General features: G+C 43.1%; 2 protein-coding genes across 3 annotated transcripts in view; one reads left to right on the top strand and one right to left on the bottom strand.

Annotated features, from left to right (window-relative positions):
- The window catches only part of OSBPL11 (oxysterol binding protein like 11), a 38924-nt gene extending 31419 nt beyond the window's left edge, over positions 1-7505 (top strand). For both annotated transcript variants that reach the window (XM_077181680.1, XM_054636776.2), the window contains exons 10-13: positions 729-915; positions 3548-3730; positions 4338-4491; positions 5830-7505. In XM_077181680.1, the coding sequence (XP_077037795.1) occupies positions 729-915; positions 3548-3730; positions 4338-4491; positions 5830-5907 (602 nt within the window). In that variant the 3' untranslated portion in view covers positions 5908-7505. The remainder of the gene's footprint in view (positions 1-728; positions 916-3547; positions 3731-4337; positions 4492-5829) is intronic.
- Positions 7506-8896: 1391 nt separating this feature from the next.
- The window catches only part of LOC129122589 (TGF-beta receptor type-2-like), a 32298-nt gene continuing 24576 nt past the window's right edge, over positions 8897-16618 (bottom strand). The window contains exons 5-7 of the mRNA XM_054636516.2: positions 16390-16531; positions 15078-15205; positions 8897-11269 (exon numbers count right to left, since the gene is read on the bottom strand). Of these exons, the coding sequence (XP_054492491.2) occupies positions 11057-11269; positions 15078-15205; positions 16390-16531 (483 nt within the window). The 3' untranslated portion in view covers positions 8897-11056. The remainder of the gene's footprint in view (positions 11270-15077; positions 15206-16389; positions 16532-16618) is intronic.

Raw genomic sequence — 16618 nt, 5'->3', positions numbered from 1 at the left:
GCTGATGCTAGACACCCGAGGTACTGTGCTTCAGAGGTGTGGGCTGGGGCAGGCAGCAGTTAGATATTGTCTGTTTCCTTGTAAGGGTAAGAGGGAGATCTTATGCTTTTAGTTTCTTTATAGGAATCAAATCCACTAATCTTTAAACACAAAGAAAAATTGTAGTATTTAATGAGATTCTTGGCATTTATTGCAAAGGTTGCTGTCAGGAAGGAGTTGTTTTATCTTGGCAGAGAGGTGCAGTAAGGAGAATTGTCTCTGCTTCCTGCCTTCAGATTGGGTAAGGTGTATTATAGAAAGGGAAAGCAGGAGTATTAGCCTTCCTCAGGATCTGCAGTTCAGGGAATTTTTTTGTTATTTCCTTTTGTCAGTGTAAGTCTTGCTGTGCTCCAAAGCCATCATAAGAGAGTGGCCAGCCCTTATATGCGCTACTGAAAAGTAGGTGCATACCATGGGATTGTACTTTATGGACAGTATTATTGAGATAAATGTTTTTTCCCAAAAGAGACTTAAATGCACAATAGTCAAGTTAGTAATATGTTAGTAAAAATGTTTGTATCTAGAAACTAATAAATGTCAGTCTTGTATGAGTTTTTTAATTTTCTTTTTTTGTATGAGGGGCTAGGAAGAAAAGTAGCCAGATGTAATATTGACTATTTGTTTCAACAACTTGTTTGGCCTTTTCTGAAATGGTACTGGTTTACAGATTCTTGTATTTCTTCACACAGGTGTCTTACATCTCCTGGAGCATGGGGAAGAATACACCTTCTCTCTGCCCTGTGCATATGCCCGCTCAATTTTAACTGTTCCTTGGGTAGAGCTGGGAGGAAAAGTCAACATTAACTGTGCAAAAACTGGGTATTCTGCAAGCATTAACTTTCATACCAAGCCCTTCTATGGTGGCAAGTTGCATCGGTGAGAACATTTTGCTTATTTGAAATGAGACTGATCTCACTTTTGAAGAACTGAAGTTTACATGTAATTCTGTTTCACTTGGTGCTATTTGAAAGTGACACATCATTTGGAGCTTTTTCCATGGCTCACAATGTATCTTCCACTTTGCAATAGCTACTCTTGTGTCATAAGAGATAAGTTAGAGGATGTACTTTTACAGTGATTTAATTTGGAAACTGTTTTGTTATTTGTCTCTCTGAAGTTAGTCACAGATACAGAGGCTTTTTAAAGAGAGATCTGTTCAAGGTACCGTAACTATTGAAAATTTGACATGGTGATGATTGGACATTGCCAAAAGAATCTCTTGATAGGAAGCAGCAGTGTTGTCATGGTTACTCAGAGCGCACAGGAGTTGCTATGGCAATGGTATGGATTTTTGTGTAGAGTGACCCTTGTTCTTAGGCCTTAGCTGGATGTTGGCTCCTTGGTCCTGTACCTCTTTAGCTGGATGAAATAGAGGATAATGTTAATGGACACCTAGACATGTATCAGCCATGCCAAGATTACACATAAGTGCCAGCAGTTTTTTTATCACAAGTGCAGGTTCAGGCAGATACTGTGGTCTGCAGTGGTTGTGTGTCAGAGCAATGCAACCTGGAGAAATACAGAGAGTTTAATGGAGCAGTTCAATACTGCACCTCAGTAGTGAGGGATATAACTTTGTTTGCTTTCAACTGAGAAGAGGCAGTAATTTTGAGAATGGTATTAAAATACTGGATGTCAGTATTGTCTTGTTATCACACAATGCTTGGAAAAAATCAAGCTGTTAAAGTTGTGAAGAAGTAACTGAAGAGTCTGACCAGGCTGATCTCTGGCATCCTGTGGATTCAGGCTTTCAGAGATCTCTTGGGAGGAGGACAGTGAGCCCACCATGTGTAAGAGCTTTGGTGAGGTGTGGAAGTCACAGGATAAGAAGCAGCACAAAATTAAGGCTGCTTGCTTGTCAGCTGCTCTTTCTGCTGTTTTCAGTAATTGTTAGTACTTCTGAACTTCCACAGAGAAAAAAATACTGTAAATGTGCTTTTATTGCTCATGGTTTTTTCAACAAATCTTAAATTTTTGTAATTTAAAAAAGAAAACTGTGGAAAAAAAAAAAAAAACAACTGTGTGAGCAGCATATACTTATCAGTCTGGGTTTTTTAAGATACTTCTCATGAGGTTAATTTAGGTTTGAGCTGCTGGACCATGGTATGACAGAAGTCTTACCAGCTGCCTCCTGCTGTGAGCTGGCTGTGAGCCTTCCCTCCTTGCCCTGGAGATTCCCTGCAGGTCTGCTTTGGCTGGCATCCAGTATCCCTGTGCTGCAAGGTCTGACCTGTGATGCTCATTTCATTGCAAGAGAGATAAATTTCTCTATTTTGATGCTATGACTGGGGAGGATGGGTAGGTGCAGGCACAGTGGGAAGTGACCAGTGTGTGTGGAAGAAGGGAAGTGGCACTTGTGTCCTGTGCTCCCATTTGCTCTGAGTGTGGCACCATGCAAGGTGGGAGCACAGAAATGCTGTTTTCCACTCTCTGGGATGCAGTTGTTCAAAGGACATCAGAGGAAGGTGGTGATGTGCAAATTAGCTGTCCTCAGCTGCACACAATGGAAGTTTGGAAGGAGATGCAGCCTGTACTTTGTGTGAGCACTGATGCAATGCAGGAGGGCTGGAAAGTGGTGAGTTTTAGGGTGGTTATCTACAGGTAACTGCAGTTTAACTGGAACTAGAGAGAGTATTCTATCTCTAGCTATCTATTGTGAATCCTGCAGCACCTTACAAGTGAGAATGTCTCAAGTCTGGTTTGCATAGTGCACAGACCCTTTATTTGTTTGTAGGAGAAAAGTTCTTTTTGGGACTGGCAATTTGCTTGCCAAGCAATGCTCAAAAACTGGGTCAGGATGAAGTGGATGTCAGGAGGTCTTTGTATAGGTCTTGAAAATGAGAAGAAAAATATGCATCAGTGTGTGTAATTATGGTGATACTTGAGCATTATGCAACACTTTGAATGAAGCACTGCATGTTAGAAGACACTTTCCTTATCTTGTTATTGGCAGAGGTTTCTGTGGAAGAGGCAGGGAACAAAAGCAGTTCTCCTGATTCCTAGTTTCCTTCCTTGCTTCTGCCTTTGTGTGTCTGCTGCTTATGTGATCAACATAAAAATGAGACCACCTACATAAGGAGAAGGTGGAAATGTAAAGATGTGAGATGAAGCGCCAGCAGGTAGTGAGATATATTCTTGCTAGAAAGTTTCATTTTAGTTTTTTAAGTCTGAACTATGTATCTGATGTGATACTTCAAGTGGAAATTATCAACTGCTTGTTCCATGTGAATAAGCCTGTGTTAGTTTCTTTTTCATTTTCAGTTTCCTGAAGAAGCTTGAAACAATCTGAAGCCAAAAATGGAGTTTCCTGGGTAACATGAGGAGAACTAGAGCAGTGGGTGAAAGTCACTTTGCTCTTTGAGCTTCTCCACACAAATGCAATTCAAATAACTAACCTTATTCAAGGCAGTGTGACAAGTTTGAAATCATTCAGGATTGAGTGATTATGCAAGGAACAGTCCTCAGGTTTCTTCAGCCATGGCTTTTTAAAAACAAATTTCTCTCCTAGAGTCACAGGTGAAGTGAAGCAGAACATGACAAACACGGTGGTGTGCAGAGTGCAGGGGGAGTGGAACAGTGTGCTTGAGTTCACCTACAGCAACGGGGAGACCAAATATGTGGACTTGACAAAGCTCTCTGTGACAAGAAAACGAGTCCGGCCCCTGGAGAAGCAAGGCCCCTTTGAATCAAGGTAGAGTATGTGTTTGCTCTTGTCTGACCCTTTTTGTCCTAAGCAGTCTGGTGAGTGCCTTAGGAAAAGCTGCAAATGTACATTTGTGGATAGTGCTTTAACAGCAGTCATCCTAATTTTTTAATGTTTTCTAAAAATAAAAATCAAGAGGAAAAAAAAATGCAAAATCCTAGTGCAGACATATGTTTGTTTATTTTACCTCCTATTTATGAACAGAGGGTTTTTTTTGAGCCCACAAAGTGCTTACCAGAGAATAGAATCTCCCTATTAGTTTTGTTTTTACCCATCAGTTACACAGCAGGGCAGCTCCTAACATCCTCACAAGAAGCTGCTTGTTGAATAACACTTCCAATAGCAGCTTTAAAGGGTTTGCAAACAGACATTAGATTGGCACTGCCAGAACCTCAGAGCCCTTCCTACCTGCTCCCAGCTGCTGATGTAGGTCTAAGACTTGGCCATGAGCCCTCACCTGCACTGCAGTGCTCTCACCTGGGCTGGTTTGTCATGTGTAAGTGGAGAGAGTGCTCCTGTTCCACAGTGATCCTGCAGTTTGAGGTGGCTGCCTGGGAAGCCTTTGGAACAGTGCTGTGACCAGTTTATGTTGTAGGAGGCTGTGGCAGCATGTGACAGAGTCTCTGCGGGATGGAGACATCGACAAGGCCACGGAGCACAAGCGAGCCCTGGAGGAACGGCAGAGGAACGAAGAGAGGCTTCGTGCTGAAACAGAAACTCCTTGGTGTACTAAATACTTCCTTAAAGATGTAAGTTTCCAAGCAGTCACCTGCTATTGATGAGGGTAGAAGCAGAGCTGTTATGCAAGCAGGGGCACATATGGGTCTGTGTCCTATCAGAATAGAGTATTTGACCTTAGATCTTAGAATTTAGCTTTGTGGGATCCATAGGAGTAAGATGACATAAGAATTCCTAAGCCTGTAAAGGTGTGACTTCATTCTCCACTTTCTAAATGCTTGGATTTTGCATCAAAATGTTTTCCAGTTTTCTGGTCCTGATTCTTTTACCAAGCACTTCCTCAATGGCACATGGAAAATAGTTTTGTGTATACACATGTGAGCAGACTGTAACAGTAAATACCCAAAGAAAATAATCAGTAGTACTAATTTTGCTGAGGTTGTGTGTTTATGTACCCAACATATTATTGCTAGCAAGAAGGAATGTGAGTTCATTCTCAGCTTACCTTTTTTTTGTTCTTCTATGTCACATTTTGGATAGAGCTTATTTGTTCAGTGTCTTAACCTGTACTTCAGTAATAGTAGTAGTAATATAGTAAGGCTTGTAACAAGGCTAAGTGCAGCCTGCCCAGGAGGATTGGGGAATGCTGGTATGATAACTTTGGAATAGTCTTTTCTTGTGATCCATGTGATGAGACCTTGCTTGTGTAGAGACCTTTGCAACAGGAGTTCTTGAGTCAAATTAATGCTGTAGTAGTTTAGATTCTCCTTACAGTGAAAGCTTTATCTGTTACACTGCAGTAATGTAATTCCCCCTCTTCTTCCCATAGCTGTGATCTAATAAGGGTTTAGAACATAGGCTAAAAGGTTTCTTTCTCTTGGATGTATTCCAGGTTTGTTTGTCAAGTTCAGGACTAGCTCCCATGAAGGTTTTTATTCTCTAAAGCTGTGTTAGTATGATTAGTTTAAAGTTAGATAGTTGTACTGTTAGATGTGAAAAAGATGAAATTCTGTTGCTAGTCCAGGATACAAATGTACTCAGAAAACATTTAAACATGATCCTGGGCACTGCATTTCCAGGTAAGCAGTTGGGCTGAGGTAGAGCTGATAATCCTGGGTGGCTGCCTCTCTGCTGGCTGATTATTTGGCTTCTGAAAGTAATTTGGATCACACAGTTGAGAAGAGTGGCTTTTTGGCAGGGTTAATTACAGGTGCAGCCTGCTCCCAGAGAGCTGGAGGCTGAGAGGAGCCTGCAAGTGTGTGAGCAGCCTGCAGTGCCTCAGTCTGCAGGAGTTCAAGATACCAGCTCTGTCCCTCTGCTGTTCACAGCCATCATTCTCATAGTGGTGTGAAGGCATTTCTGTCAAGGCAGTGTCTTTATGATAACCATGCTTTCTCTTTAAATTACAGGGAGATGGCTGGGTTTACCATAAACCCCTCTGGAAAACAGTCTCTGCCGCACAAACTCAACAAACAGACAGTAACTAGAAAAAAGCTGCTTTAAGATGAGTTTTCTGGTTTTCCTCTCCTTTTCCTCTGTCTCTCAGAACACAGTAATCACACTGAGTGGCCCCTTTTTATGTAATTGTGCAAGTTTAAATGAGCATAAAGAAATAACTATACTAGGGCACTTTAAAGCTATTAAAAAAAAAAAAAGGTAAAAATCCAAGTTGTAGAGACAAACCTGCCAGGTACATTCAACCAACTTGTTTTTTTGTATGATCCAAGAGATTTTATCTGCATTGTGTAAGATTCTTCCAAGTAGATCTGATTGCAAAAGCTGCCTGAGAGAAGAAGGAGCCTGTTGGATTTTAGAGTGACATAGGAACTCTTTTGGAATCTGTGTCAAGCTCTTTAATCACTGAAACCTCCTCAGTACACACATAGACAACAGCAACAGAAAATTGCTGCTTTTATGCCCAGTAATTAACCTTCTTGGCAAAAACTGGAAGGGTGTTTGGAAGATGTGCCTGAAATCAGTATTAAGAAACAACTGGATCATGACGACCTTTTCTTCGGAGAGAGCGTGTGCATGCATTGGAGGAATATGGGATGTACGTAGAGACTACTTTTCTTTTTTATGGATTTATAAAAGCAATTAGAAGTGTAACCATGGAGAAATTTTTCCTCTGAAACGTTTTAATATACTTGAAATAGTTGACTTGAATTGGAAAAGTAATTTGAACACTTTTCAACTCTAATTTTATTAAATCTCTTTGAGGGACTGGTTTTTCTCAAGTTATAATATAATGAGATCTGGCCTGTTTTTTCTCCTCCAACTTCTCTTCCTGAGGACTAAGGCTTTCAAAATGAACAGAAAACGTACAGTTTTGTATTTAAATTTCCCTGCCCATCTAGTAGTTTCAGAGATGAAGTATCAGTGTTACAAACTGTCCTTTGGGTTGTTTTGTTTTTTCTCCTGTGGTGTTGTTCAAAACAAAACAGTGAAATGTGACCTTGTATACATGGACTGTAGGTCCTGGTTTTTCATCTTTCCATAAAAAAACCCAAACAAACATCTGATTATGCTGAGGACTGAGTATTGATTTGAAACGCAATCAGATATCAGGAAACTGTATTCAGGTACAAACATCCTTTTTTTTTTTCTCCTTTTTATAACTATTTTATTGACGTCTAAGAATTGCTGGCAATTAAGAATAGTACTTACTATGGCTTTCGTTATTGTTGTAACTACAAGCTACCTTAATTTTTCCAACAGTGGTGCCTTAATCTGTTTTTTCTTCTGATGTAGTCTTCCAATCAGTGTATATAACATTATCTGCCACTTCCCAGCCATGGCAATGGCTGCACCTGATCCAGCATCATAAAAACTCACAACTGTGTGATCTGGTAAGATGTTTTCCATAGAGAAGATGCAGTTGTAAGAATGCATCAGAAGGTTTAAATAACCATGTTAATTTTCAACACAAACTGAAAATCATGCAAAAAAAAAAAAAGAGTTGGGTTTATGCACAACTGTTTTGATCCTCTTGTACATTTTTTTTTTGCTGTGAAATGCACTGAGATCTCAATGCAAGTCATAGTTCGTTTGTGAGAAGTGGGGGGATAATAAAGCTACAAAATGATTCATTTGTTCTGTCTGCTTTCCTAGAGATCAGGTGACCAGGAAAGAGTAGGTGGTTGTTTTCTTTCATGCTGGAGATCTGTCTGGGCTTTCCTTGGTCCCAAAAGTGGGATATTTTGGCACTATGTGCTTGAGTGGTAACTATTCTCCAGCAGAAGAATGTTTTAGGCCCTACTTGTCTTGTTTGTGATATTCTATACAACCATCTTGTTGTGATAGTTTTGGATATCCATTGGGCATTTTCATGCTTAACTGGGAATAAAAATAAAAATTAAAAGAGTGGGATTAGTTCCTCCTTGTTTCTGGGTCTGCGGCACATTCGGCTCCTTGGCCAATTCCAGGATTTGGGGTGGGAATTGTGGTGGTAATGTGTGAAATTCTTCCATGGTTTTGTCAGTACCTGCACCAAAATGGGGCTGGTAGAGAAACAGATTAGCTCTTTATACATTTCATGGTTGTTTTATCCATGTCACATGGCACATTTGCTTTAAACGGACAGCAAAAGTAGTGGTGCAAGGCCCAGCTTTTAATATTGTGGTGATCAGAGCAAAACCAAACCTTTTCCAGCTGAGCACACTCCAGGGATCAAACTTAAGCTAACTAAAATATAGACTTACAACTCAGTCACTAAACTCAGCTTAAAATTTTGATTTGGGATTTGTCAAGGTGATGGCTGTAAATGAGACTGAAAAGCTCCCATGTTGACCATAAACCCATTTGTGTTCCTTATATAATGCTATTAGTCAAGTTATTTCTCTTCCTTCCTCATCTGGTATGCTTGTGGTTTCTCACTAAGAGAGCTGTTACTAATTTTATTGTGTAAAAATAGACCTAATGCTGAAGAAATACTTTGATAAAATACATGAAGTGATTTCTTTTAACATGGGAATGTTTCTAGGAAAAAAGAAGATAAAGCCTTCCTTTACTCAAGTGATCATGAGAACTGGAATGGTTCCTGATATGGATTTAGTTATGATGCAAATTTCTGCTTCCAGAAACAAAGGACATGGTTGAAAACCATTTAAAAAGAAAAATTCTAGCCACTGAATATCCAGCTTAAATTGTAATTGTGATTATTCTGAGAATGGCAAACACCCTGCAGAGTAATGGATGTATTTTTAACTCTGACCAGATTTGATTCTCTTGCATAACTGATGTTGTTTCCATCCTGTACCTTCTGGAGCAAAGGGAAGGGCTCAGTGCTGCTTCCTGTGTAGATAGAAACTTTCTAGAACCACAGTGTGTTCCAACAGGGAACATGGCAAAGTAGGACATTGGCTTATGTTACCGTCTGCCTTCTTGGCTTGATTGGGCCCCACTGAAGTTAAGAGCAGAATTTTCATTGGTCTCAGTGGTTTTAGGCCCCCTGAATAATAAAGAGATCTTGGATCTTAAATAAATGGCTGTCTTTAGAGGTGCTGTGCAGCCTGCTGCTGCTCATAGAAAACAGAATGCAACAAGTCAGCCCTGTTTAACACAGGCATTCAGGTGTGTAATCCTGATGGATTTGTGTTTTATGAAAAAAATTCACTATGCAAATTGGGTTGTTCAAGATTTTGGGCATGTGTAGGGGAAAAGGTAAAGTTTTTCAGCATATTTATAGTATGAACTGTCAAGCCTAGGATGAAGTCTGTCTTCCCAGGAGAATTTGGATTTCAGCCATCAGAATCAGAGATGCAGCCTTCAATGTCTAGTTTGCAGAGGCTGATCCCCTTCTGTCCCTGTCACCTGTGGGAAGAACAGGTCAGAGTGTCTTTTAAATCCTTTTAAGTTTGAAAGAACAAGTGAATGCATTCATCAATGTGTTCAAACAACTTGGGGCAGAACTTGGTATGGAAGTTCTGCGTAAAATACTATGGGAAGGCAAGACTGGACAGTCTGGGGGGGAGTTTGGTGTGTTCCTGTAGTTTTTTATCTCTGTGACAGAAAAACTGCCCCTGCTCTCTTTCTCTTGTGCTAGAGCAGTGGTTAATATATTACAGAAATGAGGCTGAAGTCAGGTGGGATGGAAAACATGTTTTTGTGGGGAACTGGGGAGGGTGTGCTTGAAGAGAAAAGGGTTAACTTGAAAAATTTTAAGGTATCAGGAGGTAGCAGCCCAGGTGAAGATTAGTGAGAATGTCAGGTGTGGTCACAGTTGCAGATGGCATAAGTGGTAGCTAAGCAATTTTTTTGTTATTTAGATTTGGTGCAACCTAATTCATTCCCCTTTTGTCTTTATTTGAAGTGTTTAGAGGCAATTTGTTTCTAGGTTTTTAATTTAGCAGCTGTAAAAACAGTCCAGGGAGATGGAAACAATAGCTAGAGAAGAAAAGGTTTTTATATAGGTTAATGCTGTCATAGCTGAGCACTTAAGAGAACCAAACCAGCCCTGCAAATCTGTGTCCCTGCTCCACATGAGGAGCCTCAGCTGCAGAAAACTTGTGGCTGTTGCATGGTTTGCTCCCTTCCCCTCTTTCTGGGCTGATCCATGCAGCTGTGTGGTAGCAAGAAATGTATTCCTCTTGGATGCTATCCCAAAAAATACATCTCTGTGTAGATGTCAGGTTTGCAGGACTTAGGGGCACCTGAGATCTTTGCTCCCAAGGGTGGAGGGATTTGCACAGCACCAGGGTTCAGAGTGAGATGTGACTTACCTTTCCATAATTGCTGTCCAGAATAGAGGCAGCCTAGGTTGATCTGGTGATCGTGGGGATAAAGGTCTCAGTTCAGTCTGATCCTGTTTCCCCAGGTGGGGTAACCCAGCAGGGGTGTGAGAGTTTCCAGAGGAATTGGCCAACACCCTGGTGTTGACGCTGTTACTGTGGCACGGATCTGGCTGGAAACTGGTCTGATGGGGGAAAGGCTTGTCTAGATATCCTGCATGGAAAATTTTTAGGGTGAAGCAGCCATGTCTACACTGGTGACTTCTTTTTTCTCTCTCAAAGAAGCTTCACACACCCACCTGAACTATCAACCCAGGAATTCCCCAGTGAGGAAAGGTATGTTGGAGTTTCATCCAATCAGGCTTTTACAAACTGGATTATTGTGGATCTTTGGACAGTGTTGCATGAGTGATTTTCTTGGATCTCAGCATTTCTTTCACGGAGGGTGTGGTACATCTCATGATGTCTTTTTTTCCTGTGACAACAGATTTTGTGTGTGTATGTATAGGCCATTAAAAAGAGGAAAATTGTTTTAATCACTGCAGAATAAGCTAGAAAAGAAACTCATGATGACAATATGGAAGGACTTAATAAAGAGAGACGTGGAATTCAGCTGCTTATTAATAAAAGATTAAACATTATTATTTTAAAAAATAATAAAAGGAATGCTTTGCATCATTATACATTTTAAGTAAGTACAAAGTCAGTTCATATAATAATGCTTCACTTTAACCAAAATATTGATTCCTCAGTTCATTGTATCTGTGGGAGGAAACAGATCTTATAAATAATTTATGTACTAGATCTTAGTTCAAATTTGAAAAACAGTGAGGTTTTTTTCCCCCATGAGCTAAATGCTTCTCCCTTATCCTCTTGTTCCTCTCGATGAGGACTTCTGCCTGCTGCATCACTGAATGTTTCTGCTCCCATCGCTGTCCTGGAGCTCCCCACCTGGAGAAGGTGTTTTGCTGGCCTCGTTGTCCGTGTTGTTGTTGAGGATGTCATCACAATCCATCTGTGCCATCAGGTTGAAGCGCTCAGCCACGCAGTGGGCGGTGAGCCGGGCCTCGGGGTCGTGGTCCCAGCACTCCGTGATGGTGTCGCACAGGAAGCGCATTCCCTGCAGTCAGAAGGGATGAAATTAGGATCAGAAGGCAGGAAGAAGAGGATCTAACACAGTTTTAGTGGTTTACCAGACTTCTGACAGCCTCCTGCCTCAAGGCTGTTTTTGGCCAAGCTTAAGCACAAGAGGAATCAGCCTCGGTAAGTTGTGGAAGTGCTGATGCTTCCACTGGCACTGCTTGTGTTAGAGCAGCAGCCTCAGCTCTCACAGCATCTGCTCCCAAACATTCCCCATGCTCCCTGGAAACTGGCTTGTGTTGGCTGTGAGACTTAGAGCCTGTTTCCTTCCAGCCTGTATTTATTTCCTGTCTCAGCATTGCCCATTTGGATCAGAGCACCCTAAAATCAGGAGGGACAGGAGAGGTGTGGACAGTGACCTGTAGGCTGCTGGCTGAGCCCAGGCCTCAGGGTTTGAGCTGCACCCTGCCAGGTTACACCTGGAGGGGAGGGGGGGGAGGTGGTTTTTAAGGTAGGTTTGGGAAGAAATTCTTAAATCTGACTTCTTGTTTTAGTGGCATTCTGAAAGGGTGTGCTGTGCCAAACACTCATTTCAGTGTGCAGCTGAACCTTGTTCTCTTATCACAAAACAGTGTTTTGGTTGAGATAGGCTGAGGTGCTTCCCAGTTTACTCCAGAGCACATGGAGTTCCTCTCAGCTACAGTGCTTACATCTCCCAGAAAGCTGGGCTTTTTTGTCCAATTGTGTAGGGCTCTGGAAAGAGTCACAATATTTTGGGCCTAGGAACAAAATAAATGGTAGTATTCAGCTGGTGCTTCCCCCACCCTTTAGCTAGTAACACAGCTAGCACCAGAAAGCTGTGTTGAACCTTCCCTCGCCCATGTAATTCCATCATGTGCTATTGCTCTTGGCATCATTGTCAACTAAAGTTGGAACACAGTGGAAAAATCATTATTCTAAATAAAGCTTCGTGGTTTTCAGTGGGTTTCATGTATTTCTTAATTTGCAATTAAGAGAACCCTACAGTTTCATATGGACCCACGTAAGAGGAAAATCCAAGTCCTACAGAGATATAGGGTCAGTTCCATCTGCCCTTCTGCACCTTACTCAGAACTCACTGCTCTCTGCTAAGGCTCATTGTGCTAAGTCTTCCATAATAGACACAGATTGAAGAGAACAGGATTGTACAGCAAAATGGACAGATGGTGTGTTTCAGCACCTCTGACGTCACTTATTTATTAGCTTAGTTGAAAGGATTTGAGGGTAATTGATTACATGCAGAAATGAGCTAGCTTAGGTGAAGCTTTTTAAAGTCACCCTGTTCTCAAACAGGACATGCAAGATCTTCTGTACTTATTTTTCCCTAAAATCATAACATTTGTTTGCAGTTTGCCTTGTAGTGATGATGTTCTTTTGAATGGTATAACTGAAACATCTTGTTTGGTTTACAAAATGAACTTAGTTTGGCTTTTGTATTTGATATCTGTTTTTCTAAGATTCCAAAGGACACTGAGTTGTACAAGTGTATTTTTAGTGGCAATATTGACTTAAGCTTCCATTGTTCCTTCCTGTCCTGCACCAGCCTCTGATTGTGCCAGTACATCAGTCTGTTCAGCTGCTTTGTGAACCAGATTCAGGAACTTACCTGGCCTAAAAAACCTTTTTTTCCCCTTTTTTAATATGCTGGGGTGTGAAATAAGGTAGAAGCACACACCTAAGGGGTCTGTAAGTTATCTGGGGAAGTGGGGATGAATTTCTTCAGCTGACTTTGTTGTGGGGCCTTGCAAGCAGTTGCCCTCAAGCTGCTGTTGGGTGAGTCAGCCCTGTCAGGGAAATTGGTGCTGACACTTGCTGGAAATCAAACCATGGTCTTCACTTGACTGAGAGCAATCCTGACAGTTGAAACGTGGAAGTTTTTATGACTTATTGTCATTGGTGGGAGCATCTGTCGGTGCCTCCCATTCAGATGAGGGACTTGTCACCCTTTCTGGATGTCACCCGACACCTCCTCCCACGGGAAGCCAGCCCAGACCCCCGGAGTGGCACAAGCCAGTGGCTTTCTGCTGCTTCCCAGCAGATGGTGCTGCCCAATTCCTCATCCTAGGGAGAACTGTTGCAAAACGCCCAGAAAATGCTGTGAAGCCAGGCTTGTAAGGAGATGTTTATTAGACCAGCAGAGATTAATCAGAGAAAAACTTTCAGCAACATGATGTGGCTTTTCTGTTCCTCTTCCCCAGTGGCCATCAGATGGTCCAATAAAAGTTCCCACCTTAGAAGCCTTGCTCTGTTTGCCTGCTACACCAACCCAGCTACAGCAACATTATTTCTGGGAAGTGACTGCAGTCAGCCTCCCTTCAGCCCTGGGAACAGCACAGTTATGCTCACACTCTATCAAAGTGTGATTTTTGACAACCCAAGCCTCTGTATATTTTTTCTGTGGTTTCAAAGTTTATCAGGGACCCTGTGAGGTGAATGTCTGAGCTGAATACTCAAAGGCTTCAAACATGTGGCACTGCTGATTGAAGTTCCTGTATTTGCCTTTGTCAATGAAAAAGGCTGGGTGAGCTCCAGAAATGAACTCACCAACAGATGAACTCCCCAGGGGTCCCACAGAAGCCACGGATTCATTTGATCCTGTTTGCAGTTTTGGTCAGTCAGGTCAGCTGTGAGTCTTTGGACAAACATGGTTTTGAGAGGAGACTTTGTAGGGAAGATGTGGCCTCCTATAGTTGAGAAATTCTCTCTTTCCTTTTGCAGAGCCTGCCTCTGTGTGCCAGCAGGGCAGAGTGGGAGCAGAGGCAGTGTGGTTTATGGGTGGATATTGCAAAATGATGCACTGAGCACTGCAAGGCTCTGAAAGCCAGCAGGCTCAATGTTCCAGCTTGATTTTCAGGTGAAATGGGAGTGTTGATCAGCAGATGGTGTTTTTCCACAAAACATGTGAAATTCAAGAAGTACAAAAGTCAGGCAAGATGTGGAAGTCACAATCAGCCATGCCTGTTACCCCTCGTGTTCTTTGTGTGTGGCAGACAGCACTGGCCTGGGGCAGAGGACCCTGTCAGGGCCAGGAGGGAGCTCTGTTGCTTCTGTTTCTGTAGCTGGCTGATCTGGGTGTGCTTGTGGGTGGTTTTAACACAGCACATTTTGTCACTGCTGACATGTTCCTGTTCTAGAACACTGGGTTATGCCCTCTGTGCTGACACATTTGCTTTCAGACCTTCTGAAGGCTGGTGAAACACTTCCCTTGACAAGCCCTGAGCCTTGTGGAGCCCCTGCTCTCAGCTTCACTCACTTTTCCTGAGTGTTTCACATGAAGGAGATGCTTCCTGGTTTGCTCTTCCATGTAGTAATGGAAATTTCTCTCATGTTGAAGGTAATTTTGAGCTTGAAAAACCCAGGCAGAAGGCTGGATGAGCCTCTCTTCCCCTCTGTCCCTGCTGTGAATGGCTGTGTATGAGGGATGTGTATGTGTTTCCTGAGCCTTCCAGACGAGGTGCTAAGGGGAGAATTGGGGTGAACTCCAATGATTTACTGTTTCATGGGAAGAGCTGCACTGAAGTGCTCCATTTTGCTGTTATCCTCAGGGTAACTGAAACCATCAGCTGCCATGCACAACTTCCTGATCATTATCAACACATTCTGCTGTGTCTGTGGCTGGTGGCTTTTGTGCAACAAGGAAATGAGTCCAGTGGGATTGTGTGGGCCCAGCCATCCACAGTGGATCTGACAGTAAATCCCAGGAGTTCTGCCCACTTTTCCTTTGACTATAAATTTAATTTTTTCAGGCTGGTTTAATGAGGAAGGACAATGTGTGTTGCTCTTTTCTGACCCAGCTGCTCCCAGCTTACCTGGTGCACCAGCCAGCTGCTTGGGATCTCGGGCCGGCCTCTGCCGTGCAGCACGATGTCCCTCATGGTGTCCACACAAGGCTGCTCCTGGACTTTTGACCCAAAGGGCAGCTCATAATTCTTCACCTCTGCAAGGAAGCAACAGCAGCATTACAGGATGTTTCTAATGCATTCCCTGCTTTGTTTTGGTATGGCCCACTGGATGAGAATGGATTTGTTTTTAACAGTCTGCAAAACAATAAGCAGATCTGGAAACAATTGAGAATTTGAACGCAGAAATGTAGTGCTGGGTTTTCACATAGAGGTTCTTTACAGAGACAGCACAGAGGAACCATCTGACCTCCTCCCTGAACCCAACAGATGCAGTACAAAGGACCTGGTTTTTCTTTGGGATAGACAATTTGAGCAGGCAGAAAGTGCTGTACTGGTGAGGAATGGGAGAGGTGACTATGACATGAGAATTTCCAGATTTCTTCTACAGGCAGGGAATGGGTTGGAGGAGAAATGGCCCTTCCAGAAGAGCAACCCCATGTCATGGAAGACCAAGGAGAAACTGGCTGTGAGAGGCCACCCTGGTTTCTGCCTGCTCTCACTTGGATGTGAATGCAGGTGAGATATGAGTGGGGAGAGATGGCCGGGGAATGCTGGCTTGGGAACAAAGGATGCATGGGGCATCCAAACCAGGCAAGGGCCTCCCACTGCTGACCATGGGGCTTGCAGGGCAGTTGGAGCACCTTTGTGGCCAAGGGTTGAGGGTTCCTGCATTCTATGGGCTTGTATTGTGAGTAGGTGGGATAGGGAAGGAAGGTAGATGGGAGCAGGCAGAAGGCAGGCAGGGCTAACTCCAGGGCAGTTATTGAAATGTTTTGCTACACACAATTGTAGATGCCAGGACATGGCTCTGGGAAGTGACAGGATCTGTCATACTGTCAGAGGCTGGGGTTTGTGAGTCCCCATTACGACATAAGCTCTCTGGTGTTGTCTGAAGGAAAAAATTGTTGAAGAGGGGAAGGCACCTTTGGCTTTTCCTGCTTGGTTTGCTTTGCATCACCAGCACAGGCTCCATGGGACTTGGGAGCTCGTCAGCTTTGAGCAGGGGCTGGACCAGATGTCCCCATGAGGTCCTGTCCTGCTCCTTGACCACTGAGCCACCCCCCTTAAGCCATGGCACACAGAGCAGGGGAATCTGTCACCAACCCTTGGCAGTCCTGCAGAGACCTGGACCACCCCAAGTCACATCTTGTGCCATCAGTTGGGATGTGGGAGTAAGGGAGCAAAAAGGCACATAGCAACTGGGGTGTGATGCTCCTACCTCCTACCACTTCACATCTGGAGGCCATTTCCCACAAAACAAGGGCCATGGAGTAGACATCCATCTGCTTGAAAGACTCCAGGTCTTCCAGGTTCACTCTGGACTCCAGCACCTCTGGGGCCATGTACCTGGCGGTGCCCACCTGGCCACAGAGAGGAGAGAGGCATTAGCAGGGGCGGGTGAGGATTTTGGCCACGGGACATGGGGGGGTGGCTGGCAAAGGCTCCTC

The sequence above is a fragment of the Agelaius phoeniceus genome, chromosome 7 (assembly GCF_051311805.1).
Source record: "Agelaius phoeniceus isolate bAgePho1 chromosome 7, bAgePho1.hap1, whole genome shotgun sequence".
NCBI lineage: Eukaryota > Metazoa > Chordata > Aves > Passeriformes > Icteridae > Agelaius > Agelaius phoeniceus.
Note: the sequence above shows the minus strand (reverse complement) of the source record. Positions and strands in the feature narration are given on the sequence as shown.